At 56.4% G+C, this 24,007-nt stretch overlaps 3 protein-coding genes across 4 annotated transcripts; all 3 read left to right on the top strand.

Moving 5' to 3' along the window:
* Positions 1 to 38: 38 nt before the first annotated feature.
* FAM167B (family with sequence similarity 167 member B) lies at positions 39 to 1,849 on the top strand. Its single transcript, XM_052698941.1, has 2 exons — positions 39 to 948; positions 1,360 to 1,849. Exons 1-2 carry the CDS (start codon positions 667 to 669, stop codon positions 1,621 to 1,623), a joined length of 546 nt encoding a protein of 181 aa, XP_052554901.1. The 5' UTR covers positions 39 to 666; the 3' UTR covers positions 1,624 to 1,849.
* A 1,641-nt stretch (positions 1,850 to 3,490) lies between these two features.
* Positions 3,491 to 9,225, top strand: LCK (LCK proto-oncogene, Src family tyrosine kinase). 2 transcript variants are annotated; one of them, XM_052698904.1, is made up of 12 exons: positions 3,491 to 5,341; positions 5,449 to 5,527; positions 5,602 to 5,692; positions 5,790 to 5,888; positions 5,979 to 6,082; positions 6,166 to 6,315; positions 6,470 to 6,622; positions 6,923 to 7,102; positions 7,462 to 7,534; positions 7,626 to 7,779; positions 8,033 to 8,164; positions 8,474 to 8,597. In XM_052698904.1, the coding sequence occupies exons 1-12, from the start codon at positions 5,240 to 5,242 to the stop codon at positions 8,477 to 8,479; spliced, it is 1,323 nt and encodes a 440-aa protein (XP_052554864.1). In that variant the 5' UTR covers positions 3,491 to 5,239; the 3' UTR covers positions 8,480 to 8,597. The 2 variants fall into 2 exon arrangements, with proteins under 2 accessions (XP_052554864.1, XP_052554863.1); XM_052698903.1 differs by having other exon boundaries at positions 3,502 to 5,341; positions 7,458 to 7,534; positions 8,474 to 9,225.
* Positions 9,226 to 9,351: 126 nt separating this feature from the next.
* Positions 9,352 to 22,962, top strand: HDAC1 (histone deacetylase 1). Its single transcript, XM_052698918.1, has 14 exons — positions 9,352 to 9,493; positions 12,725 to 12,837; positions 13,262 to 13,379; positions 15,751 to 15,825; positions 16,880 to 17,018; positions 17,588 to 17,729; positions 18,301 to 18,393; positions 18,687 to 18,795; positions 18,972 to 19,112; positions 19,582 to 19,690; positions 19,770 to 19,900; positions 20,603 to 20,749; positions 20,862 to 20,910; positions 21,289 to 22,962. The coding sequence occupies exons 1-14, from the start codon at positions 9,445 to 9,447 to the stop codon at positions 21,314 to 21,316; spliced, it is 1,443 nt and encodes a 480-aa protein (XP_052554878.1). The 5' UTR covers positions 9,352 to 9,444; the 3' UTR covers positions 21,317 to 22,962.
* Positions 22,963 to 24,007: the final 1,045 nt, after the last annotated feature.

Genomic DNA, 24,007 nt, shown 5'->3' on the forward strand with positions numbered 1-24,007 from the left:
AAGGGGACACGGGGGGGGGGGGGGTCACAGCGGGGAGCACGCGGGTTTGCAGCCCCGCGCTGGGAGCAAGCGGGGCCGCGCGGGGTCACGGGACGGCAGCGGGGCTCGAGGGGCTCCTGGCCGCGCTCTGCCCGCCGGCCGCCGCACCCCCGGGTTCCACCTTAAGGCCCGCAGCGCACAGCCGTCCCGCAGCTGTCGGCGCCCACCGCCACCGCGCGGCCCCCGCTCTCCGCCCCATCGGCACGCGGAGCTGCTCGCTTCCCTTCCTTCGCCCTTTTTTTAGCAGCCCGGGGCCCGGACGGGAAGTCGGTGTGTCACGCAGCGCCGATAGCGGGAGGGCACTGCGACACCGCGACACCGCGTCCTCACCGCGCTTCCTCCGCGAGGACGCGGAGCCGCCTCCCAACCGGAGACAGCGGTGCTCAAAAAGGAAAGAAAAGGGGGGAAAAGAAGCAACAAAAAACAACTTCTTTGCACTCCTCTGGATAAGCCAAGTTCCTGCCCGTTATAATTATCCCCAACCTTTATTGTTCTGGGGGTAGATAAATAGGCGGCACTCGGCACAGCTGCGGTGGGTGTTCCTCGGCGTGCTGGGATTTGGGCTCCGAGGTCTGGGAGCTGGAATTGGAGATTTGGGATCTCGGGTTTGGGATCTGGGCTGCAGCCATGCCCCTGGGCCAGGTGAATTTCTCTGAGCTGGGTGCAGAGGAGCCAACTGCAGGCGAGGAGAGCCTGGCTGGGGTCAAGGCACTGACAGCCAAACTGAAGCTGCAGACCCGCCGCCCTTCCTACCTGGAGTGGGAGGCACGGGTGCGGGGGCAGCCCTGGGGCAGGCCGACCCCACGGGGGGCAAAGGGAACCTCGGGGCAGCCCAGGGCCGAGCAGGATGGCAGCGTCTGTGGGTTCCCTGGTATGGAGGAGGCTCTGGAGTGGCTCAGGACGGAGCTGGTGAGTAATGCTGAGGGGCACGGAGGGATGGTGCCTGACCCCACAAGGGAGCCGCTGGGGCTGCTCCCGCTGCAGCTCGGAGCTCTGCTCCTGCACCAGCACGGCCACTGGTTGTGGGGTTTTGCCCGGTGCTGCAGCTCTGGCCTCTTGCCCTGCCCAGAGCTGTGGGTTGTGGCTCTCTTTTTGTTACCCCTTCCTGCTGCTCTGTGCAGGCAGTAACAGCGTCATGGGTGCAAACTTACATGAGCAGGTCGCAGTCCCCATGTTGGCCTGTGCTGCACGTGGGCTCCGTGCCGATCCCAGCACCACGTATTCCTGATCCCCTGAGGGTCTGTCACCGAGCCCTGCTGCTCCAGCAGCACTGCTGGCGCTGAGCCTCTGTCGGCTGCTGACAGCTCCATTCTCCCACAGCAGGAGCTGCAGGCTGCAGACCAACGCCTGGCACAGCAGCTGATGCGCCTGCGGGCACAGCTGAACCGGCTGAAGGTGGAGCAGGTCTGTCACCGGCACAAGGAGATGCTGGACGATGCCACCTTCGGCCTCGAGGGCTGCGAGGAGGACTCGGATCTGCTCTGCACCATCCCACCCAAGGCTGCCTTCCTGCTCTCCATGCCGCTCAAGCACATCGGTGTCACCCGCATGAACATCAACTCCCGGCGCTTCTCCCTCTGCTGAGAGCAGCAGGGACCTGCGGGCACCCATGGGTGCACCTGGAGGGTGAGAGGGGCTCATAGGTGCCCCAAAGTGCTGCAGGGACATCGGCTCAGGCCTGAGCTCCCTCGTGTTTGTGCCATGGGAAATGTGCCATCCCCATGGAGCAGCCGTGTGTGGTGGGGGTCAGACATGGGAGGATGAGGGGAGCAGCACTTGGAGGAGGAATAAAAGCAGGCGATGATGAGAAGGAGCACTTCCTGCTGTGCGCAGCCCGGTGCCCGCCTGCGCCTCCAGCGGTGCTCCCAACCCCTTGGGGTGCCAGGAGGGCACCCGCTCCCAACTCTGCCCCTTGGGCTGGTTTTTTCAGTGGTTCCTGCTTTGGGATGGATCCGTACCGGGGTAAAAGGGTCTCTGCTGTGAGGAACCCACTGCCAGCCCCTCCCCACGCACCCGGCCACGGTGGGTGCTGGGGCTGCACTGCTGCAGGAAGTGCTCATCACCAACAGCTGCATGGGTCGTGGGGCCTGGAGGTGCTGGGGGCTGTGCTCAGTGCTCAGCAGCCCCGCACTGCCCCACTCCCACCCCAGTGCAGGAGGGATGGGGGCTCTACCTATGGCTGTCCTTGCTGCAGGGATTTGCTTTTCCATTTTTCCCCTTCCCCTGTTTACGCCAAACCCTTTTCCGAAGGAGCTGCCGCTCTCAGCGTGTGACAGAGCACGTTTTGCAAGTGCTGCCCAGGGGAGATACGGGGTGACCCAGGAAGCTGTGGGATCAAGGGACCATTCTGGGTTCTGGGACACTAGGAGGGAGCAGGGAGAGCTGCACGAGCCCCCGAGCCTGCGGCACATGGCAAGGAATGGCAGTGAGCCCTTGCCCAGGGACACCCGTGGTGCTGGGGAACGCACTGGGCGTGGGGCTCAGGAACGTCCCCATAAGGGTGGGTGCAGCACTGGGTGCCCCCCCGGCACAGCTTGGCGTTCTGCCTGCGCCACTGCAGAGCAGCTGGTGGGAACCTGCGGCTTTGCCTTTGATTGTGAAAGCCGAGACAATAGCGCTGTGGTTGCGCTGCTCAGAGCTGAGTCTCCAAAAGTCTCCAAAAACCCAGGGCTGGTGGCGCAGCACGGCCTGGGCACAACGCGTCCCCTCCAGTCTGTCCCCATGTCAGCTGTCACTGTGGCTCTCGGGGGACTGAGGCTTGGGGGTGTGGTGGTGATGGCCAAAGCGGGGCTGTGGGTGCAGGAGGTGTCACACAGCCCAACAGGGTCTGGTGGGGTACGGCACCACCGGAGCTGCCACTGCGATCCCACAGCACTGAGCTTTGGAAAGGGGGCTGTAAAGGGACCGGGGGGTTTTGCAGCCCTTTGGGTGACAGCGTCGCACCCATCACTGCCCCCACACAGCACGTGGTCCATTGTGTGCCCCCACTCCACCACAGCCGAGGGGCTCGGTGCCCCCAACCCACCCAATCCCAGGGCTGAGGGCACCTGGAGCAGGACCTCGGTGCGCAGCCCAGCTGGGGATGGCAGGAAGCCTCAGGGTTTGTCACCAGTGCTTGCGGTCGTGCGCGAGCTGTGAACCAGCTCCTCTAGAGTTTGCTCAGGAGGCAGGAAACCGGGGCAGGCAGCGAGCAAGAGCGAACAGCGGTGGGGAGTGCGCCCGTGTGCGGGGGGCTCAGCTGCGCTGCCGTGGGTCAGCGTGAGCCCACGGCCATGGGGAGGACGTGAGAAGGGACCATCGCTGCTGCACAGCCATGGGAGTCTGAGAGAGCCAGTCCTCGTTGTGCTGCCCACAGGTAACGGGGTCGGGATGGAGCTCTGCAGCCAGCGCTGCTGGGCAGGTGCACGCTGTGCTCACTGATGGTGCTCTGGGGGTGGGTGGCAGCAGGGGCTCACCGCAGCGGGGCTGGGAGCGATGGTGCTTGGGCAGCTGGGAGGCACAGGTGGCAGCTCCCCGTGCTGGGGGATAGCAGCCACTCTGATGCCAGGGCAGCCGGTCCCTGTTTGTGGGGCAAAGGGGGAGATTTGTGCCAGGCCCTCACCCATGTGTGGATGAGAGCAGCAGTTCAGTGCTGGTCCATCAGCATCCCATCGCGGATGGTTTCAAGCACTGAGATGTGTCTGGCTTCGGTGCTGTTTTGGTGCAAACATCTCCGTGCCGCGATGGCGGCGTGGGGCGGCCCTGCCCTGCTGGCTCTGCACGGCGTCCAGCTGGATCACATGGGGCCAGGAATGGGGTCAGCCCAACCTCAGCCCCGCTCACACACTGACCAAGCGCCATCGGCCGGAGGTGCTCATGTGAAGGGCCTGCAGGAGCGGCAGGAGCAAAGTGTGACAGCTGTGCCGTGCAGCCCCGTGCGGGGGACACCGAGGTGTGTGCGCAGTGCTTGCATGCAGCCTTCGTGCAGAAATTCGTTTGCACAGATGCAGTCACAAAACCTGACTTCAAACACCCCGACGCAGCGCGGCCCTCGCACTGAGCAGGTGGAACGGTTGCTTGGTGGAAATTATGCTGTGGCTTGAGTACATCAGAGAAAAAGACACAATAGCAGCACCTCCCTCCGCACCCCGGCTTCTTGCAGAGAGGAAAAAACACCTCCCAGGTCCCTCTGCTGCGGTGGATGTGCATTTGAAGTGCCACGCGCATGCTGGGAGCATGGAGGCTCTGTGTCCGTTTTGCTCAGCTCCGAGCTTTGTCCCCACGGTGCCATTGCTGTCCCCGCTCCCTGGGGCCGTGGCCGAGCTGCTCCAGGGGCGTTTTCAAAGCAGAGCAGGCAGAAGCGCGGCACCAGGGCCCAAATCATGGCACAGGGGGGCTCAGTGCCCTTCCCTCCCCACAGCCTCTGCTGGCATCGGCCATGGTGCTGGTGGGCACTCTGAGGTGGCACCCTGGGGACAGCAGGAGGGCGGCACTGCCGTTGCGGTGCTGTCCCCACTGTGGGGTGATGAGCGCGGGGTGCTCCCAGTTCCTGTGCACGGGTTTGGGGTGTGCTTGGTGGCTGAAGGATCTGCACCCAGGGGACGCCACATCCCCCCGAGATGAAGATGACAGAGGAGAAAAGAGTGACACCGATATAAGATAATCACTGCCAGCAAGGCAGAAATGGCAGGGCACTTGAGCACAGGCTGGGGACGCGGGCTGGGGCCATGCCTGCGTGGGGACGGATCCTGGTGGTGTGGGCGTGGGGATTCTGCAGAAAAGCATTTTCCAGGGCTGTGGGCCACTGCTTGCGTGTCTCAGCACCAGGGCTCCATCAGCTTTCAAGGGAAGGTTAGAGCCACGCAATGGGAAGAAGGCTCCTTCCACCCACTTGTGGCACCAGGGTCGGTGCTTGAGGTGGGTGTCCTGGCACTCATCACCTTCTGTGCTCTTAATTAACGCAGCCAGGACAAAGGCAGGAGGAAATATGGCTGGTGATGGAGTCAGGGGATGCCCTTCAGAATGTGCAGGAAGGGCTGTGTGACGGCATGAGTAAGAGAGACGGATGCAGGGATGGGATGGAGGGATGGATGGACAGATGGATGGATGTGCTAAATGGGATGAATGAATGGCTGCAGAGATGAGGTGGATAAATGTGGGGATGGGAACAATGGGGCCGGGGAGGGGATGAAGGCTTCTCTCACTGCCCTCCATAGCCACCATGGGCTGCTGCTGCAGCTCAGACTATGATGAGGACTGGATTGAGAACATCGACATCTGCGAGCACTGCAACTACCCCATCGACCCCGACAGCAAGCGCCAGGTGAGGGGCAGCCACAGGACAGCCGGGGTGGTGAGGGATGGCCAAGCCCTTGGTGGCAGGAGGGGATGTGGGGACTGCATTCATGGCCCCCCCTTCCCTCACAACAGCTGATCCGCAACGGCTCTGAGGTGCGGGATCCCCTGGTGTCCTACGAGGCCACGTCTCCGCCGTGCTCCCCACTCCAAGGTACAGCCTGGCCACGGGGGGGCTGCTGGGTGTCCCCCATGGCCACCTCCACCCTGACCCCGCGCTCTCCCCAGACAAGCTCGTGGTGGCCCTGTATGACTACGAACCCACTCACGATGGGGACCTGGGACTTAAGCAGGGCGAGAAGCTGCGCGTCCTGGAAGAGTGAGTGAGCACTGACAATGTCCCCATGTCCCCGTGTCCCTTGGCCAGGGGTCCCGGCTCAGAGGGGCTCAGGGCTCACAGGGCCGTGTCCTTGCAGGAGCGGGGAGTGGTGGAAGGCGCAGTCGCTCACCACAGGCCAGGAGGGTTTGATCCCCCACAACTTCGTGGCCATGGTGAACAGCCTGGAGCCGGAGCCGTGAGTAGAGCCGAGGGGCTGCACAGAGCCGTGCCAGAGCAGCAGGAAGATAGGAGAGCCCCCAGCCCTCACCCTGCCCCTTGTCCTCAGGTGGTTCTTCAAGAACATCAGCCGCAAGGATGCGGAGCGGCAGCTGCTGGCGTCGGGCAACACGCACGGCTCCTTCCTCATCCGGGAGAGCGAGACCTCCAAAGGTATCAGTGCAGCCCTGATGGCTCCTCCTGCCCTGCAGGGTGCACAGAGAGCCGGGACCCAACAACCTGTGCGCTTCCCCCAGGCTCCTACTCGCTGTCAGTGAGGGACTTCGACCAGAACCAGGGCGAGACGGTGAAGCACTACAAGATTCGCAACATGGACAACGGCGGGTACTACATCTCTCCGCGGGTCACCTTCAGCAGCCTGCACGAGCTGGTGGAGTATTACTCAAGTACGCACTGTCAGCAGCCGGTCCTGCCTGCAGGATGGATATGGGGATGGGGTGGGCTGGGAGGAGAAGGGCGCCCCGCTACCTGCGCCCAGGTGCAGCTCATGCCGGGCTCCCCACACACACTGACACCGGCTCTGCCTTCCCCGTGCTGCAGGCAGCTCAGATGGGCTGTGCACCCGCCTCGGGAAGCCTTGCCGGACACAGAAGCCGCAGAAGCCGTGGTGGCAGGATGAGTGGGAGGTGCCACGAGAGTCACTGAAGCTGGTGGAGAAGCTGGGAGCCGGGCAGTTTGGAGAAGTCTGGATGGGTGAGTCGGGGTGAAAGCGGGGTGCTTCCTCCCAGTGAGGGCACTGCTGTGCGCAGCGGCAGCCCGGACCCACAGCATCCTTGGGTCAACAGGAGCAGCCAGGCCAGCACAAGCCCTGTGCAACTTTGGCTTTTTGCAAGGATCTTCCTCATGCAGTTTTAGGTTGGGATGCTCTGGGCAGACAGATGCAGCCCTCTCCCCTGCCTCCTCCACCACCCCACCATGTTACTGCTACCTGCCCCCATACGTGCTCACTGTGGGTCCTTTTCCTACATCACAAGCTGCTCCATCTCCTCGCAGGTTTCTACAATGGCCACACCAAGGTAGCCATCAAGAACCTGAAGCAGGGCAGCATGTCCCCCAGCGCCTTCCTGGCAGAGGCCAACCTGATGAAGAACCTGCAGCACCCGCGGCTGGTGCGGCTCTATGCCGTGGTGACCAAGGAGCCCATCTACATCATCACAGAGTACATGGAGAAGGGTGAGGGCGTCCGGGTAGGATAACTGAATCATTCAGGCTAGAGAATACCTCTAAGACAACCGAGTCCAACCCCAACCCATGCCCACTAAACACATCCCTCACTGCCTCATCTCCGTAGTTCTTGAGCACCTCTGGGGATGGTGACCCCAGCACTTCCATTGGCCTGTGCCAATACTTGGCTGCAATAATGATGCCTGCACCATGACACTGAGACCCTGGGGTCAGCCCTAGTGGGACAGGGGCCTGGCAGGCAGTGTGATCTCCTGCCCCCTTCCACCCCCCAACGTCTGTGAGCCCCCAGTCCCATGCTGGGTCCCACCCTGGGGCTCACTGAGACCTGCTGCCTTCACTGCAGGCAGCCTGGTGGACTTCCTCAAGACCTCAGAGGGCATCAAGCTCAGCATCAACAAACTGCTGGACATGGCTGCACAGGTGAGAGGGGCACAGGGCCACAGCGGGGGGCTGCTGGGGCTTTCCTGCTCCACCTATTAAGTGTGATTATTACGATTATTTTGATGTGCAGATTGCCGAAGGCATGGCCTTCATCGAAGCCAAGAACTACATCCACCGCGACCTGCGGGCTGCCAACATCCTGGTGTCGGAGGCTCTGTGCTGCAAAATCGCCGACTTCGGGCTGGCGCGCCTCATCGAGGACAACGAATACACAGCACGAGAAGGTGCGTCCAGCCTGCCGGCAGCCTGCGCGCCCCGCCCGCCCCAAATCACTGCCCCCAGCCACGAGGGGGCTGCCAGAGCCCACCCGGCCCTGCCGCTGGTGGGGTCACAGCCCTGCCTGGTGGCTGCGGCAGGAACAGGCACGCGGAGCCAAACCCAGCGTGCAGCAAGGACAAAGGCTCGCTGTGCTGGCACATCGGGTTCAACAGAGGGATGACCCGTAACGCTCATTCTTCCCCTCCTGCTGTTTTTCAGGGGCTAAATTCCCCATTAAGTGGACGGCACCGGAGGCTATTAATTATGGCACGTTCACCATCAAGTCTGATGTCTGGTCCTTCGGCATCCTGCTCACCGAAATCGTTACCTACGGCCGGATCCCGTATCCAGGTCAGGATTTCCCAGCAGCTGCACGGCAGCAGGGCTCACACGCACGCAGGCGCACACCCACCCGTGTGTGCATGCACTCCTGCACGCACACAGGCTCCGCCCGGCCCCGCTGCCTGCCAGCCCGCGATGGTCCTGAGCTCTTCGCATTGCACGTGGCCAGCCAAGCCCAAAACCCACAGCGGGTGGGGGGGGTCTCAGAGGCTGAGGCTGGGGGGCGGAGGAAGGTTTCCTACGGGGTTCACAAAGGCAGGGCGCTCCCTCAAGACGGGCCGATGCAAATTCAGTGCCACTCATGCCGTCCCCTCGCAGGGATGACCAACCCCGAGGTGATCCAGAACCTGGAGCGCGGCTACCGCATGCCCCAGCCAGACAACTGCCCGCGGGAGCTGTACGAACTGATGATGCAGTGCTGGAAGGAGCAGCCCGAGGAGCGGCCCACCTTCGAGTACATGAAGAGCGTGCTGGAGGACTTCTTCACCGCCACCGAGGGACAATACCAGCAGCAGCCGTGAGGCCCCACGCCGGGCGCCCACAGACTCCACGAGCATCCCGCGAGCACCGCCCGGCAGCGAAGACGCTGTGCTTCCCGCAGAGCCTTGCCCCTGAACGGTGACATCCTAACTGAAGCTGCGCGCTGCTGTCGCACAGCGCCGTGCCCACGGATGTCAGCTCCTCGCCCTGCCCCACAGCCCCGCACACGGCACGGAGCTCCCGGCCCGGCGCAGCCCCTCACGGCCCGGGGGGGGCCTCAGGCAGAGCTCACGGTGCCCCTCGGATGGCAGCCACGGACCCGAGGCCCGCAGGGTTGGGGTCGCTGCCAACCGTGCCCGGTTCTCCCTGCTGCCGGTCCTCCTCGCAGTGGGGCAGGAAAGGCGTCGGACCCAGCGCGGGCCGCAGCCGCAGCCCCACACGGCCCGGGCTCGAGGGCTCGACGCCCTGCCCGTCCCAGCGCTTCGAAGCCCCGTGCCGCGCCCCCCCCCCCGGCACGTTGGGAATGGTTCGGCCCCACCTGTTCCCCCCCTCCGTCCTCGCAGAATGGTTCCGCCCCGCCCACCTGGCCCCGCGCCCCGCGGTGGTGCGGCCCGCCGCTCCGCCTAGCCTGCTGGCTCCGCCGCGCCGCCGCCTCGACTCCTCATTGGTCGGCGGGCTGGAAGGGGTGGAGAGCCGCGTTTCGATTGGCCTCCGGGCCGCGGGGGGCGGGGTGGTGGGGCCCCGGCCGGTGGGGCGGGTTGCGTTGCGCTGCGCGGCGGTAGGGTCTGCGGCCGTGGGGAGGCAGGAAAATGGCGCTGACGCAGGGGACCAAGCGGAAAGTCTGCTACTACTACGATGGTGCGGAGCGGTGGGGAGCGGGATGGGGGGGCTGCGGGGGGGATGGGAAGGGGCTTGGGGTCATGGTTTGTGTGAGATGGGGGCTGGGCTGGGGGGCATAGGGGCGAAAGGGGTCCGCGCGAGGTGGGTCTGCAGGCTGTGCTGGGCCGCAGGGCGGGGGGAGGGGCGGCGCTGGGGGCTGTGGGGAGCGGAAGGGGAGGGGAAGAGCTTGGAGGGGTTTGGGGGGTTCAGGGCTGCAGCACGGCGTTGGGTGCCGGGGGGAATTGGAGTGAGGGATATGGGGGCAGGGGAGCGGGCTGGGGGGGCTTTGGGGGCTGGGAAGGGAGCAGGGCGGCTCTGAGAGGTTTGGGGGGGAGGGGCTGCGAGGGGAGGAAGGGGCTCTGCTGGAGCTCCCGCTGGGGTCAGCGGCGTCTTCGTGGAGTGCGGGACGGGACGGGGGGCACTGGCGGCACAGCGCTGGTGTGGCCTTGCTGGGGGCTGCCTTTGCTGTTCCCTGCCCTTCAGGACGCTGAGAGCTCTGCTTTCTGGCTTTTTAATCTTCCCTCTGGGGTGGGGGAGGAGCCGGGCGTTACAGCCAGCTGCCTCGGGCGCTTTCCCCACTGGCACTGTGGCAGAAAGCACAGCTCATCCCCCTGGGCGCGTTCACAGCCCCCTCCCCTTTGGAGGGTGGCCTCAGTGATGCTCGGGTTTTTGTTAGGCTCTGGGATTGCTTTGTGCAAAAGGTATTGTGCAGTTCTCTGTTTTGTTGCAGTTTTCAGTCTATGAAGTCAAATAAAAACTTTATTGCTGTTTGTTTTTTTTTTCCCCCTGGTAAGTGGATGTATTCCTTGCTGAAGCAATAAAGTGAGCTCTTCTAAACTGCTTTCTGTATTGGGCAGGTAGTGAGGGCTCTCATTTCTTCTGAGAATACAAGCAGAAGGATTGCGTCCTGTGGTGCTGGCCCTGCGTCTTCAGGCAGGCAGGGTGAGGAAGAGGGGATCAGAGCAGCAGAGCTGCCTGAATTCAGCACACAGTGTGCCTCTGGAACACCCATCATCTCAAAGTGCAGTGGTGTGCTGGAGCCCTGGGCTCAGTCAGGCCCGGTTTAAGCACCAGAGTGCTTGCAGGAAGTGGCAGGGTGCTGTATATGCGCAAGCAACCTGCGTGTGGGAGAACTCTCAATGTCCAAACTTCTCCCTCCTTTGTATCTAACGTGTTCACAAGGATACTTTCCACTCTGTGAACAAGCTAACATCCTTCAAGGCATGAGATGACACAAAATAAATGATCGTCTCGCTGTGAACGCTAAGCAGAATGATATCCTTCCGGTCTTTATTGCATGGTAACAAAATGAAGTTAGTGTCATTCCCCCTTGTCTGTAGCTGCCCTCACCCATTTACTCTGCGGTGAGGTTTTAGTGCCTTGTTTCCACTGCTCTTTTATGAGGGGCTGGCAAACATTCACAGGGGGAAGTGTGCTTTATTTGTCACGGAAGGCATAATGTGCACTTGTGGGTGGGTGGCTTGTTAGGGTCTTTGTCACATAGAGAGTGAAAGCAGAGAAGCCTGGTGCAGTGGTTCATGAAGGGAGGTCCTGGCATAAATTTCAGAAGAAGGAAACTGCAGGAGGTCATTGCCTGAGCTGTGGGAGAGGGTCTGGAGAGGGTGGGGAAAAAGAAATCTTGTGTGGCAGGGGTCGTTCCTGGACATGCTGAGGTGTGCTGGGGCTGTTTGCAAGGGTTTGAACTGCAAGAATGGGAAGTTCTCTTTTGTTGGCTCCAACATGGGGCAGACAGGAAGAGGTCTCTGCTGAATTCTCACTCTTATCATGCAGCCATTGGTGCACCCGAGCTCCGTGCTGTGCGGCAGGGCTTGTGGTGAGGCACGTCTTTACCAAGGTAAAGAAGGGAGGCAATAATTTTTCAAAGCTTTGTGTAGTTTTGTGTTTGTATTTCCTAGACAGGGTTTTGAGCATCCCTAACAGTTTCCCAAAGCTTAACATACCCTGGTTTTGCTGTAGGGTTTTGGTGCAGGCAAAACCCACCACTGTAGCATCACCCAGGCAAAACTCTGGCAGCAGAATGGTTTGGGCGTGAGGTTTGCATCTCTTCAATGGAAGGAGGCTGGTGCCCAGTGCAGGAGGCATTACAGCTGTGTGCTGTGAGGAAGTAGCAGTTTCTCCTGTATGTTAAGATTGGTGATGAAATATTAATGCTCCCAGCTGAGTCACCGGCCAGACCGGGTTGGGTCTCTCGCTTCCTAAACTGGTGGGGAGCTGTAAAACTATGCGAATGACTTTGTTTGATTTCTTAACAAAATGAGGCTTGTGCAGCATTGCTGCTGCGTGTGGCTGTGTGCATTCCCAGCTTTTGGCAGAGCTCCTCATTGCCCCGTCTGGCAGAGGACGGAAATCTGAAAGTTAAATTGTGTGGAAAACACCACGGGAATTTGTGCCCTGGGAGAGGAGGGAAAAACCGGTGGGAGACAGCAGCAGGAATTCAGCTTTCACCAGATGGAAGAATGTGTGCATGGGGAGCTGACCTGGGGGGTGTACCTGCAAGTTGCGACTGCCTGACAATTAACCTGGTGGTGGAGTGAAGGATTTCCAGAGGATTTCAGGCAACGATAAGGGATGAGACGAATGGGAGCTGTGAAGCTGTGCTGTGATTTGCTTATTGACAGAATTAGCAGCTTTGAGTCTCACGTCTGCTGGGTACACAGTAGTAAACTGAGGCAAAGTGGCTACGTGTGCTGGGTGATGAGTCACTGTCTGAGCTGGGATTAAACTCCTGTGCCTCCTGGCTTGCAGGTTTCTGCTCAGAGAGCTCCGAGTTTCTCAGGGAAGCTCTGTGAGTGTGAGGTCCCATCGTGGAGCCAAACCCGGGGGAGGGAGGTTGGAGAGCTGTCGTTTGCTAAGTGAGGACCAGCAGACGTGGTGCCCAACCTCCTGCTGCCAGGAAGCCTGGAGCTGCTCCAGCTTCACAGCGTTGTCGGCTGCTCACGTCCAGCTGGGTTGCCTTCCCCAAATCTGCCGTGGAAATCCTCCGTGTTGGCCATGCCCTGGTGTCCATAAGTCGCTCTTGTCTGGCTCTGGGATGAAGCTTTCTGATGGTGCAGATGCGCGTGCAGACCCTTCCCCCTGTGAACAGATGGGCTGCTGCTGGGCACACAAAATGACAGATGTGGTTTGAGTGGTTGGATTTGAAGCAGTTCATGCTTTTCCCTGCTGTAACAAAATCCTTTCCGTCCCCAGGTGATGTTGGAAACTATTATTATGGCCAGGGACACCCCATGAAGCCCCACAGGATCCGGATGACCCACAACCTACTGCTGAACTACGGCCTTTACAGGAAGATGGAGATATATGTAAGTGTGATGAGGAGAAAGGCCGTGGGGTACTTGTCAATTGCAATTTTGGTGCTTCAAGCTCCTAAGTTCTATGTCAACAAGGCAAAGAGGAAAGTAAGAAGGATTAAGTGGTTGTGTTGACATATTCCTGCTGCATTGTGATTTCTTGCAGTGAGATGAGATGTTCTTTGCTCCAGATAAGCCTTGGAGTCTGAAAAATTGGTTTTCTCTCTGTAGCTTAAATATTTTCTTTGCCTAGATATGTGGTATGTTCCAGTCTGCAGTAATGGCTTTTTTTGCCTTTGCAAATCAGTTTCTCTTGTCTGGTGCTGCTGCTCCATTTATTTGTTGTATTATTTTTGCTGTTTCTGGGAGTAAATGTGAGACTGGAGATGGGATGTGGGGAGGGCAGCGTTCCCAACCAAGCCCTGTGTCCTTGCAGCGCCCTCACAAGGCGAACGCGGAGGAGATGACCAAGTACCACAGCGACGACTACATCAAGTTCCTGAGATCCATCCGCCCAGACAACATGTCTGAGTACAGCAAGCAGATGCAAAGATGTGAGCTGTGCGCGTGGGGCTGCGGTTCCGGTCGGTGCCGTGTTGTGTTCCGGGGGCCCTGGGTGAGCTTTAGGAGCTCAGGATGAAGAGAGCAGGAGGAGCCTCAGGACCTGCATTTCTGCGGATTTTCTGCCCTGTTTACCTGTTAAATCAAGGATTTGAAAACGAGTCCCTCGAGCCGGAGTGGCTCCTGAGCTGAGGAGAGCCTCTGACCCGATGGTCTCTGATCTCGTGCTTTAGTGGAAGTTCTGAATTATCTTCGTGGCTTGGAGATGATTGAACTCCCTTTATGAGCTTTATTTGCTGTAATTGCTTGTTTTATAACTGAAGGTCTCAGGGTGGGACAAGGCTGTGTGTTTTTAAATTTAGTTTTTATTTTTAAAAAGAGGCTCATCAAAATCTTCGGGAACTCTGAAGGATTTTCAGAGCTACAACAGCTTGGAAGGGGGGAGGTTTGAGGTGCATGATGGTTCCTGTGCTTTGTGTTGGAATGTTCTTTTTTTGTGAGATAATCTACTCCTCTAACCTCTGCAGTCCATGGAAATGCTCAGGATCTCTTGGCAGCTTTAATGCTGCAGAAACATTTTTTTTTTGGTCTGTCTTAAACTCTGAGGTGATGTTTTGTGTCAGGTCATAAAGGCAAAAAGAGGGGGAAGGCTCAGGGTTCTTTTAAACATTGTTTTGATCAAGTACACTGCTTTCCTTGAGAGCAGGGAAAAAGACAAAAGCCCACAGGATTCGTTTATGTCAGATGGGATTTCCAGATTGAAAGAAATGCGAGTCTGGAGCCTGAAGTGAGGGCACTTGAAAATCTGGTATTAGCTGAAAGGGACAGATGTTTAGGCACAAGCACGTAATAGGAATGAATACACAAGTAATGTACACTGAAAGACCTCCTACAGTAAATAATTTGGCTTAATATACCGAAGTATATATTTACACAAACTGAACTGTTTACCCCTGGAGCTGATACGGCTCATGAACACCCACTCTGCTCTCTGGTAGTCAACATTTTCTCTACTGTATTTCCACAGAACTGTTTTAAACTGAAGGAGGCAAAGTATGAAAATTAAACACGCAGAGGGCAGATCTTTTATTCAGCAGGGAAAATAAGCCCCTGCCTTTCTTTTCTTGCTAAGAACAAGCTTCTGCCTGGCTAAAAGCTGGCACGAGAGGCTCAGAGCAGAGATGAGCGGTGAAGGAGACAAGGCCAGCACTCCTGGGCACGGCGGCAGGGCTCTGTAGCCTGCTTGGTGCTTCACCTTTCCTTTTGAGAAAGGATGGGGCTGTGATTTCCGCAGGGATGCTTCCCCTTTCCTGCTGGATTCTGTGTCAGATGAAAGCTCCTCACCTACCTGCTGTAAGGAGGAGGGAGCATCCGTGCCTCACATCTTGCACCTGAGCTTTATGCCTGCAGCCAAGGGGTTGAGCCCAGTTATTAACAATGCTCTCTAGCAGTCCTGGCTGCTTTCAGTCTCCTGATGAGAAGAAGCTCAGCTGGCTTATGTTTATGCAGCAGCTCTTCCTGTTTTTGCCAGGATAGCAGAGGGAAGCCCTCAAATACTATCAGCACTGCCCACAAAGTTCTGAGGGGCAGTAAAGGTAATCAACAGTTAGTTTTCTTACGTCATTTTGCTGAGTCCTGCATGAGGGCTTGGAAAGACCGTTCTGTAACTTACAGGGCAGGAAGTTCAGCTTGTTGCCATGGAAAGTGTGCAGAAATCGACGACTTCAGTTCTCCTCACTTAACTTGGAAATCCTAGATCAGTTGCTCAGAGGTTGCAGTTTCCTACGCCCTGCTGCAGCCCTCAGAATCTGGGAACAATTGCTTCCTTCTGGGATCTTGCTGGGCATTTTCAGAACCCCCTGTCCTGCACTGGGTGCCATTATCCCGCTCCTCGTGAAGGCAGCACAAGATCTGCTCGGTTTGTGCCTTTCCCATTAAACACAGGGGAAAAAAAAAATAGAGATGTAACACAAGCCTGCTGTTGGTGTGTTTAATGGCGAGGGGCGCCGCCTCCGTGCCGCACAGCGCGTGCACGGCCCTGCGGAGCAGCGCGGAGCCGAGCGCTGCCGATGTGCCGGACGCGGGGCCGGGCGGCTCCCCGCTCAGCAGCTCCCCCTGCGCGCTCCTTTCCGAGGCGCTGGCTGCTTCCCGCCTCCCTCGGAGCCCGCTAGGTGGCGCGCTGTCCTGCCGCAGCGCCGGGCCCGAGCTGGGAGCGTCCTTCCCACAGCGCCGCCTTCCTGCCGTGCCGGCGCTGCTGGGTGCCGTCGTTGTTCAGGCGATTAAAGCTTCTCTGGTCGTTGTTTTTTGAAGCTTCGCCATTCCTTTGTGGCTTGACCTTACCGATTCTTATGTGTTCTTTTCAAGTTAACGTCGGGGAGGACTGCCCTGTGTTCGATGGGCTGTTTGAGTTCTGTCAGCTCTCTGCTGGAGGCTCAGTTGGTAAGCTCAGCATCGTGCGCTCTTCAAGCGGATGTGTATAAAGTTGTTCTGCCTGAGAAAGTGGTTTGTTGGAGGTGGGGGAGCCCTGTGAGCCTATTCCTGACGTCCTTAGGTTGAGATTTCTCCCCGTGCTGGAATTCCAGCCTTGCGTGTTGTTTGTTAAGCAAATCTTTATTGCTCTGAGCTACTTTGATGACTCTGCATAGGTGATAGATAGACCTAATGATTAAAAAAATGATGTGAGCTGCACAGAAAAAAAGATAAAAAAAAGATAAAAAGTGTTGCTTTGTGTGGGTGCAAACTAAAAAGCCAAAAAAGTTACTTTTTCTTTCTTTTTAACAGAAAGCCAATTGTCTCTGGCCCTGAGGCAAGAGCTGGGACATTTAAAGTACTTTGTTGCAAGAAGTCGTGGTGCTGCAGGGCTGTGTTTGTGTGCATCTACACAGAGCTGTGTGGCTGCTGCTCCCACAGTGACATCTAAAATCTCCATTTCCTGTCACAGCTCAGCAGTACCTACAAGTGCTGACTGCAGCACTCTTATGTTGTTTCTTGACATAGCTGTGCTTTGTGATCCCAAGATTGTACACAACAGAATGTATCCCTTGTTTTGATCCTTGGAGACTTGCAGAATTGCAGAAAGTTTATGAAGGAGGCAGGGGGAGAGGATGCTCTTTGTCTGAATGCATATTCAGTGACGGCCCTAAGTATACATTGGGTAAAAGCTTTCCTTGAAGTTCTGTTGTTTGGCACATTGGGAATTCTGGGCTGCCCTCAGGTGTGGCCTGGGTTAGAAAGCAGTGCATTGTTTGTGCAGATTTCGTGCTCTGAGGCGTGAGTGGGGGAAGCAGTCAGAAGTGTGTGCATGCAAACAGAGGCTGCGTTTCTCTTCCCTTTCCTTTGTTTGTTTGTTGAGACATCCAGTGTTTAAATGCTGGGACTTGGGCTGGTGCCCAAAAGCACAATGATGGGATGACAGGAGACCTGTGCTTCACCCCAGGCTCTGCCATTGGTCCTTTGCCCTCGTGCTGACATTCTGTGATTCTTCTCCCACCAGCCAGCGCTGTGAAGCTGAACAAGCAGCAGACAGATATTGCTGTGAATTGGGCAGGAGGCCTTCACCACGCTAAGAAGTCGGAGGCTTCTGGCTTCTGTTACGTCAACGATATTGTCCTGGCTATCTTGGAGCTCTTGAAGTAGGTGCAGTCCTCTGAGTCTTTGTCACTTCCCAGTCTGTTGTTATTGTTGCTTTTTTTTAGCTGTATTTTCCAGGGAGGTCTTAATCAGCCGTATTTTTGGGTTGCAGTACCTCTGTGCAGAGGGGTTTGTCCAACCATGGCACTGTGCAGGAAGCAGAAGGCTTGGAGCATTTTGTAGTTGCTCTTTGGCCCTTCTCCTCCCTCAAGAGAAGGGTGCACAGCTGTAAGATGTGTTTGCCTGCTGCTTACCACCCTGGTGGCTGTTGGCTCCAGGCAGACCTCAGTGAGAGGCTTGGACATGAAAATATAGACTCCATTGGCTGGATCCGAATAAACTGAGTCAAGCCTGCCTTCAGAGATCAGCTGCAGCAGTAAAAGGCGCTTTGTGGCGCAGGGGTTCTGTTCCACTGCTGAGCAAAGCATGCGTCCATTCTCCACGCTTCTTTTGCACCAGAAAGACACCTACTGTGCAGCCTGGGAATCTGTGCAGGGTTCTTTGCCCACTTCCCATTTGCTCTGGGCACGCTCTGAAGAAATGCAGCATTTTGACTCCTTTCTGATCCTAGGTATCACCAGAGGGTCCTGTATATCGACATCGATATTCACCATGGAGATGGTGTGGAGGAAGCCTTCTACACCACCGACCGAGTGATGACGGTGTCCTTTCACAAGTATGGAGAGTACTTCCCTGGAACAGGGGACCTGCGGGTGAGAGCGAAACCTTAGCAGAAATGTGATCACTTTCTTCTATTTGCTGTCATGCTAATTGAGCTAAATCCACCGCTCTGTAGCTCCTTTTAGAGGGTGAAAGTATATGTGGCAACTGGCTTGGCTCTTAGAGAGGATGCTTTGTTCCTATGAGCTTGGCCTGTGCAGTAATAAAATGGTAATAGATCAGTGGTAATAAAATCAAGGCTTAGATATCAGCCTTCTGATGGCATCTCGGTCACTTCAGCTACTTCCAGTGTACACAGGCTTTCTGGTGAAAATTCATCAGCAGTTTATCTGCTCTGGTATGTGTTGGTGCATCTTGTTGACGTTTCCAACAGTGATGGTAGTGGGTTCTTCTTCCCTGAGCAGAGGCCAAATGCTTCCACTTCTGCCAGATACGTCGCTGTTGGACTCAGCTGGCTCTTGCCTTCTTACACCATGGCAGCATCCAGCCACGAGAGCTTATGCTTACGTTCAGATTACACCAACAGACTGCTGGACTTCCGTTCATAGTTTGCAGTGCAGTTTGTGGTGACCTTGTGCTCTGTCCTGTCTTTCCCTCTAACAGGACATTGGTGCAGGCAAAGGCAAGTACTATGCTGTCAACTATCCCCTCCGGGATGGGATTGATGATGAGTCCTATGAGGCAATATTCAAGCCGGTGAGTGCTGAGTGATTCTTTGTGCATCGTGCTTTGTCGCTGGGTGGCTCGTGGAGCCGTTCTTCAGGGAGACTCAGGCTGCTGTTGTAAGATTCCTCAGTGGCTGTGTTCCTCCCTTACAATTGCAGCCTGTCATCAGTAAGTTTTTCTTGGTGAGAGCCTCAGTGTCACCAGTATGTGAGAGCCAGCAGCTGTGGGAACACTGGGGATGTCTTCGTGTCACTTGCTGGATGTTACTGTGTTGCTGTGACGCTGTCCTGTGGAGAAAGTGTAACAATGGGTTTCTTGTTTAGGTGATATCTAAAGTGATGGAGACATTCCAGCCTAGTGCAGTTGTCCTGCAGTGTGGGTCAGATTCTCTGTCCGGAGACAGGCTGGGTTGTTTTAATCTGACCATCAAAGGTAAGAATACAGTGTTTCCATCAAAGCAGTGGGGCTGGGGCTGTCATGCCGAGTAGCCAGAGCTGTACAGCAGAGTTCCTGTGTTAAATTGGCGTAAATCATCTTAGTGCTTTTCACTGAAAAGTTCTCTTTGTGCCTTGGGGCTCTCACCTTTCTCCCCGCTGCCTTTGCTGCAGGTCATGCCAAGTGCGTGGAGTTTGTCAAAAGTTTTAATTTGCCCATGCTGATGCTGGGGGGAGGCGGCTACACGATCCGCAACGTGGCCAGGTGCTGGACCTACGAGACTGCTGTGGCTTTGGACACTGAGATCCCAAATGGTAACTTTCCCCTGGAGCCTTTGAGGCAAGATAAGGGACAGTGACTGCCTAGCGACAGGGCTGAGGGAGGTGGAGTCAGGAACCATAAGATGTTTCATTAGCTTTTGACTGTTATTGTGGAAGAGCTTTTTGGGCCCATGGTTTGCAGTAGTTGCTCCTGTTTGTGTTGTAGCCCTGTAGTTTTCTCCTCCATCAGGAGATACCCACAGTCCTGCTGTGTGCTGAGACGAGGCGACCTTCTGCTGCAAACCTTTGTGCACACTGATAGCATTTAACTGCCACGTAAGCTCAGACTGCCCTGTTGCTAAGCCGTCCGTTTTGATCTGAGTCTGGCTACGAAATGGTCAGCTCCTGCCCGTAGGAAAATGCAGCTGTGCTCTTATTTAGCTCTGAAATCAGCTGTGTATGAGGCATTTCATTGCTGGTCCAGAGGTGATTTGATTTTTGTTCCATTTCAACTTGTCTGCAGAACTCCCATATAATGACTATTTTGAGTACTTCGGACCAGACTTTAAGCTGCACATCAGTCCCTCAAACATGACGAACCAGAATACCAATGAGTATCTCGAGAAGATCAAGTAAGTCTTTGCCCTTCCCCACAAGGCCGGCGCCCTTTACTGGCTAAACACAAACGATTCCTTTCCTGGCTGGCTCTAGGCAGCGTCTCTTTGAGAACCTGCGCATGCTGCCTCATGCCCCTGGCGTCCAGATGCAGCCAATTCCTGAGGATGCTGTTCAGGAAGACAGTGGAGATGAAGAGGAAGAGGATCCTGAGAAGCGCATTTCAAGTACGTGCTTGCCTCTGGCGTGGCTGCCTTGCACTGCTGGGAAGTGTGCTGTGCAGGGCCTGTGCCAAAGCTGAACGGGGTCGGATTGCTGGAGAGGCATGGAGGCACTGAACTGAAAGGCCTTATGAAAGAGAGAGGGATGTTTGACTGAGATGGACCTCAGTTCAGGGATTCTTCAGTTTGAATCTGAGCGTAGTTCGGATGGGTTTTGTAAGATCAGGCAGTGATGTGAGCTGCAGGACTGGTGGAGTTCTTCTGCCTGGGAAGAACACAGGCATTTGTGTGAGGATTTAAACAGTTCTGTGGCACGGGTGCTGTGATGGATTACCTTCTGGGAGGCTGTCAGGTGTCCCAGAAGTTGCTGCCTCAGTGAAAATGCTGGTCGTAATCCAGATTGGCCGATGGCCCTCAGGTCTGGCAGTCGGATTCTCTCAGTGCGAGGTTGGTTAACCTGCTCCTGCTGTCAGGTCTAAACATCACACTGCCTCTGATCCGCGTCCCACACGTGAGCTTAGAGGAAGCAAAAGCAGTCAGGAGCAGTGAGTCAAAAGGCACGGCAGGTAGATGAGGTGTTTGTTGCGATCTTACTGTGGGTTATGTGGGTTTATTGGCTCCTTCCCATGTGTGTGGATGTGTACAGAGGGTTCATCTCCAAGCATTCGTGTGCACTGTCTTCTGACCTCTTCTCCCCTTCGCTCTCAGTCCGCAATTCTGATAAGAGAATATCCTGTGATGAAGAATTCTCTGACTCTGAAGATGAAGGGGAAGGAGGGCGCAAAAATGTTGCTAACTTTAAGAAGGCCAAGCGTGTGAAAACAGAAGAGGAAAAGGAGGAGGAGGAGAAGAAGGGTGAGCACGAGAGCTGTGGCTGGAAGCCCTCCTGGCTCTGTAGAGCGCTGCCTGATGCATGATTTCCTACTGCTCTTCCATGCCTTCTTTTTTTCTTTTTTTTTTTTCTTAGATGAGAAAGAAGAGGAAAAAGCAAAAGAGGAGAAAGCCGAACCCAAGGGGTGAGCCCACGTCCCTTGGCTTGGCAGTTAACTGCTGAGTTTGTATTTCCCTGTGCATTTCCCCCTGCCCCTGGTGGGGTGCTGCACAGCTTCTGGGGTTGGAGAAGAGCTGGTTTGGATGGCCTGTCATGGGCTCTTAACAGGGGGAGTCAGCGTGGCAGGGGCAGCACTCCTGATACAGCTCTGAGAGCCTCCAAAGAATAGGGCTGAAAATACTACGTATTCTGTAAGGTGTCACTGCTCTTAAAGGCAGGTTGACACCAGAGCACGTGGAGTGTTCCCAGGGTGGAGCATGGCAGTGGCATTTTTATGGCTACAGCTTGTGGTGCAGCCTGAGCTGCTTGTTTCAACTGAATTTTCCACTGCTTCCTCCCACAGGGTGAAGGAAGAGACAAAATCCACCTAAGATGGCTGCAGCTGGACAGTGCCTGTCAGTGCACAGTTATCGTAGGCTAGCTTCTCTGGTTGCCTCCCATTCCACAGGATTTATATTTTATATATGTTTCTGTATATATTTCTATATAAATATATAAATGACTCGAGGACTGTAAATTATTCCTTGCTGCACTCTGCTGGGAGCAGACAGGGAGGACTCTGCAGAGTAGAGAGACCCGCACTGCCCGGGATTGGTGACTGGGAAGCTTCACTCTTTGCCTTCCACTGCCTCCTTAGTGTGTCTTTAAAAAAGAATCCCTTCCTTTCTTTGCTCTCCTCTGAAGTAACCACCCTTGAAAATGAGTAATTTAAGTAGAAGTAGTATCTGCATTTCAGGTTAGGTGGAAGGATGGCCATGAAACTTTTTTTCCCTTCTTTTCCTTTCTCTTTCATTTTATTTTATATTTTTTTGGTGGGAGATATGAATTCCCAAATTAAGCCTGTGAGAGACTGAGTGTTCCTTTGGTCTTCAGTCTGATTCCACCATGGCAAGTAACTGCAAGCTGGTGCCGCTTCTCAGGGTCGAATAGTGCAGTTTTTGAGCAGAGTTGGCCACCTCCCTGCAGCAAACCTGTGGAAGGAGGTGAAGCAGCTTACAAGCAGATCAGAAAATGGCATGAGCGAATCTGCCCAGAGCCCTGCGGGTTTAGAGCTGGGAAATGCAGAGTGCAAACCAGCCGCTGTGGTGGCGGACGCTTTCCAGGACGTGGCAGATCTCGGATCTCCTGCAAGCAGGGGAAGGGACGGCATCTCTGAGCGCTTGTTTCCTGCAGCCGTGCCCCTCGTTGCGGGGGGAGGTGAGTTTCTGCCCCCCGGCTGCCTGCTTCGCTCCGCTTCTGCCCTCAGCTCCACGTGCTGTAATTGCTTCTCAGTACGGATCTGTGAGCGAGCTGAAAGCACAGCAGGACGGGACAGACGGACAGAGCCCAGCTGCTGCCTCTGCTCCTCGTGTGGCACTCACAGGAACTCTGAAGCAGGCGTGTTTTCAAGGAACCTTTCCTCCCTTGCTCTCAAGGCCAGTGAATGCGGAGAACCTTTTTATCAGCAGTCTGAGCTGTTATCTGTACGAGGAAACAGCAGATGGGGCTCTGCACATTTTTATAACTACTCCTCTTCCTACTCCCACACGTTATCTCACACCCAAAGGTCCTTTGTGATCAGAGCTGGCCTTTCTCACACCTTGCTTTGTACGGCTGAGGAGCGTTCCGTGAGGTGCTGCGCTGAGCTCCAGCTTTGCAGAGGTTTTGCAGGCAGTTCTGACTCGCTGCTCTCCTTTCTCAGGGGGATTCCTCTGTCCATCAGAGGCTCTGTGCCTCCCACGGAGCGCTGCAGGTGGTTTCAACTCTAATAATGCTGCTAACTTAACACAGGTTATTTTTAAAATGTTTTATTTTTTTAAGTGCTTCTTTTTCCCCCCTTTTCCACCGTAAGTTTTGTAGTCTCTTGGAACCTGAGTGACATCTCACTCCTGCTCTTCAGTGTTTGTATGTGAAGCGAGAGAGATCAGTGTATCTTTGTGTCTCGGGGAGGGGGGGGGGAAATACATTGTGGTTTTTTAAAGATGCTTTTATTTTAAATTTTGAGAATCTTTGTAATAAAACGTACATTTCTACGGTTGGTCTGAGTTTGCACTGCTTTCTGCACGGGGTAATTCACAGCGTGGGGCAGGAGGAGCCTCCCCTTCCTTCAGGAGGGCCGTGGATGTTGTGGTGAAGCGCTGAAGCGTTGTGCAGAGCGCTGCACGCGGCTCCTTTTGGAGGTGCTGACATTGCCTTTTGATTTCCCTGACTTCCATACCAGCCTTCAGCCCTCCCCACCCCTCTGCACTGAAGTCCTGCACGTTCTCTGCTCGCTCCCAGCGCTCTGGGCCGTTCGTCGCTCGGTTCCCCCCCACGGTGCTTTGTGTGCTGCCAGCGCTGCGCTGCCTGCTGCTCTGAAGGCGACGTTGATCCGGAGGGGGAATCCTAGGTTAAGGAAAAGGAGCTGTGTGTTTTCTTCTTGCATGAGCGTGTTTGGGTTTTGGGTTTTGTAATCTGTTGTTTAGTTAATTAGAAAAAAAACCACTAGAGCAGCGTGATTTTGCGTCGCGTGCTGCAACGCGCGGGAAAGGTTCGCGAGCCCAAGCTGCTGTAAGGAGAGGAGGAAAAGCCTCGAGTGCCGCAGCCCCTCGCTGCCGCAGCGCTGCCCCAGGGGCCGCAGCTCGCGCTCAGCCCCCCTGCGAGCAGCCGCTTCCCCTCGCGCTCGTCGCTCCGCGCTCCACGCCGACGCGCGGCTGCAGCCCTTCTCCCTCCCGGGCTGCCTTAAAATGGCTGCCACGGCTGCACGGCCGCAGCTCCCGCAGCCCCGCGGCTCAGCCGGGCGCACGGAGCGCAGCGGAAACAGCGGCTGACAAAGCGCAGCGCCCGCACGGCACGCGCCCGGCTCTCATCCCTCCCTCCGCCATCGGCGGGGACGAATCCCTCCTGCGCGCAGCGTCTGCTGCCGATAGGAGGACGCGCTGCACGCAGACATTTTGGCTCTTATCTCTACTCGAGGGCTGCGGCTCGGCGCCGCCATCCCTTCCCTGCCTGCGAACCCCGCTCCTCGCTTCCCCCCGGCCCCTCGCCCCCCGTAGGGCAGGATTTGGAGCAGGGCCTTCGGAGCCGCGGGATGCGGAGCACAG

The sequence above is a fragment of the Tympanuchus pallidicinctus genome, unplaced genomic scaffold, assembly GCF_026119805.1.
Source record: "Tympanuchus pallidicinctus isolate F22 unplaced genomic scaffold, pur_lepc_1.0 scaffold33, whole genome shotgun sequence".
Taxonomy (NCBI): domain Eukaryota; kingdom Metazoa; phylum Chordata; class Aves; order Galliformes; family Phasianidae; genus Tympanuchus; species Tympanuchus pallidicinctus.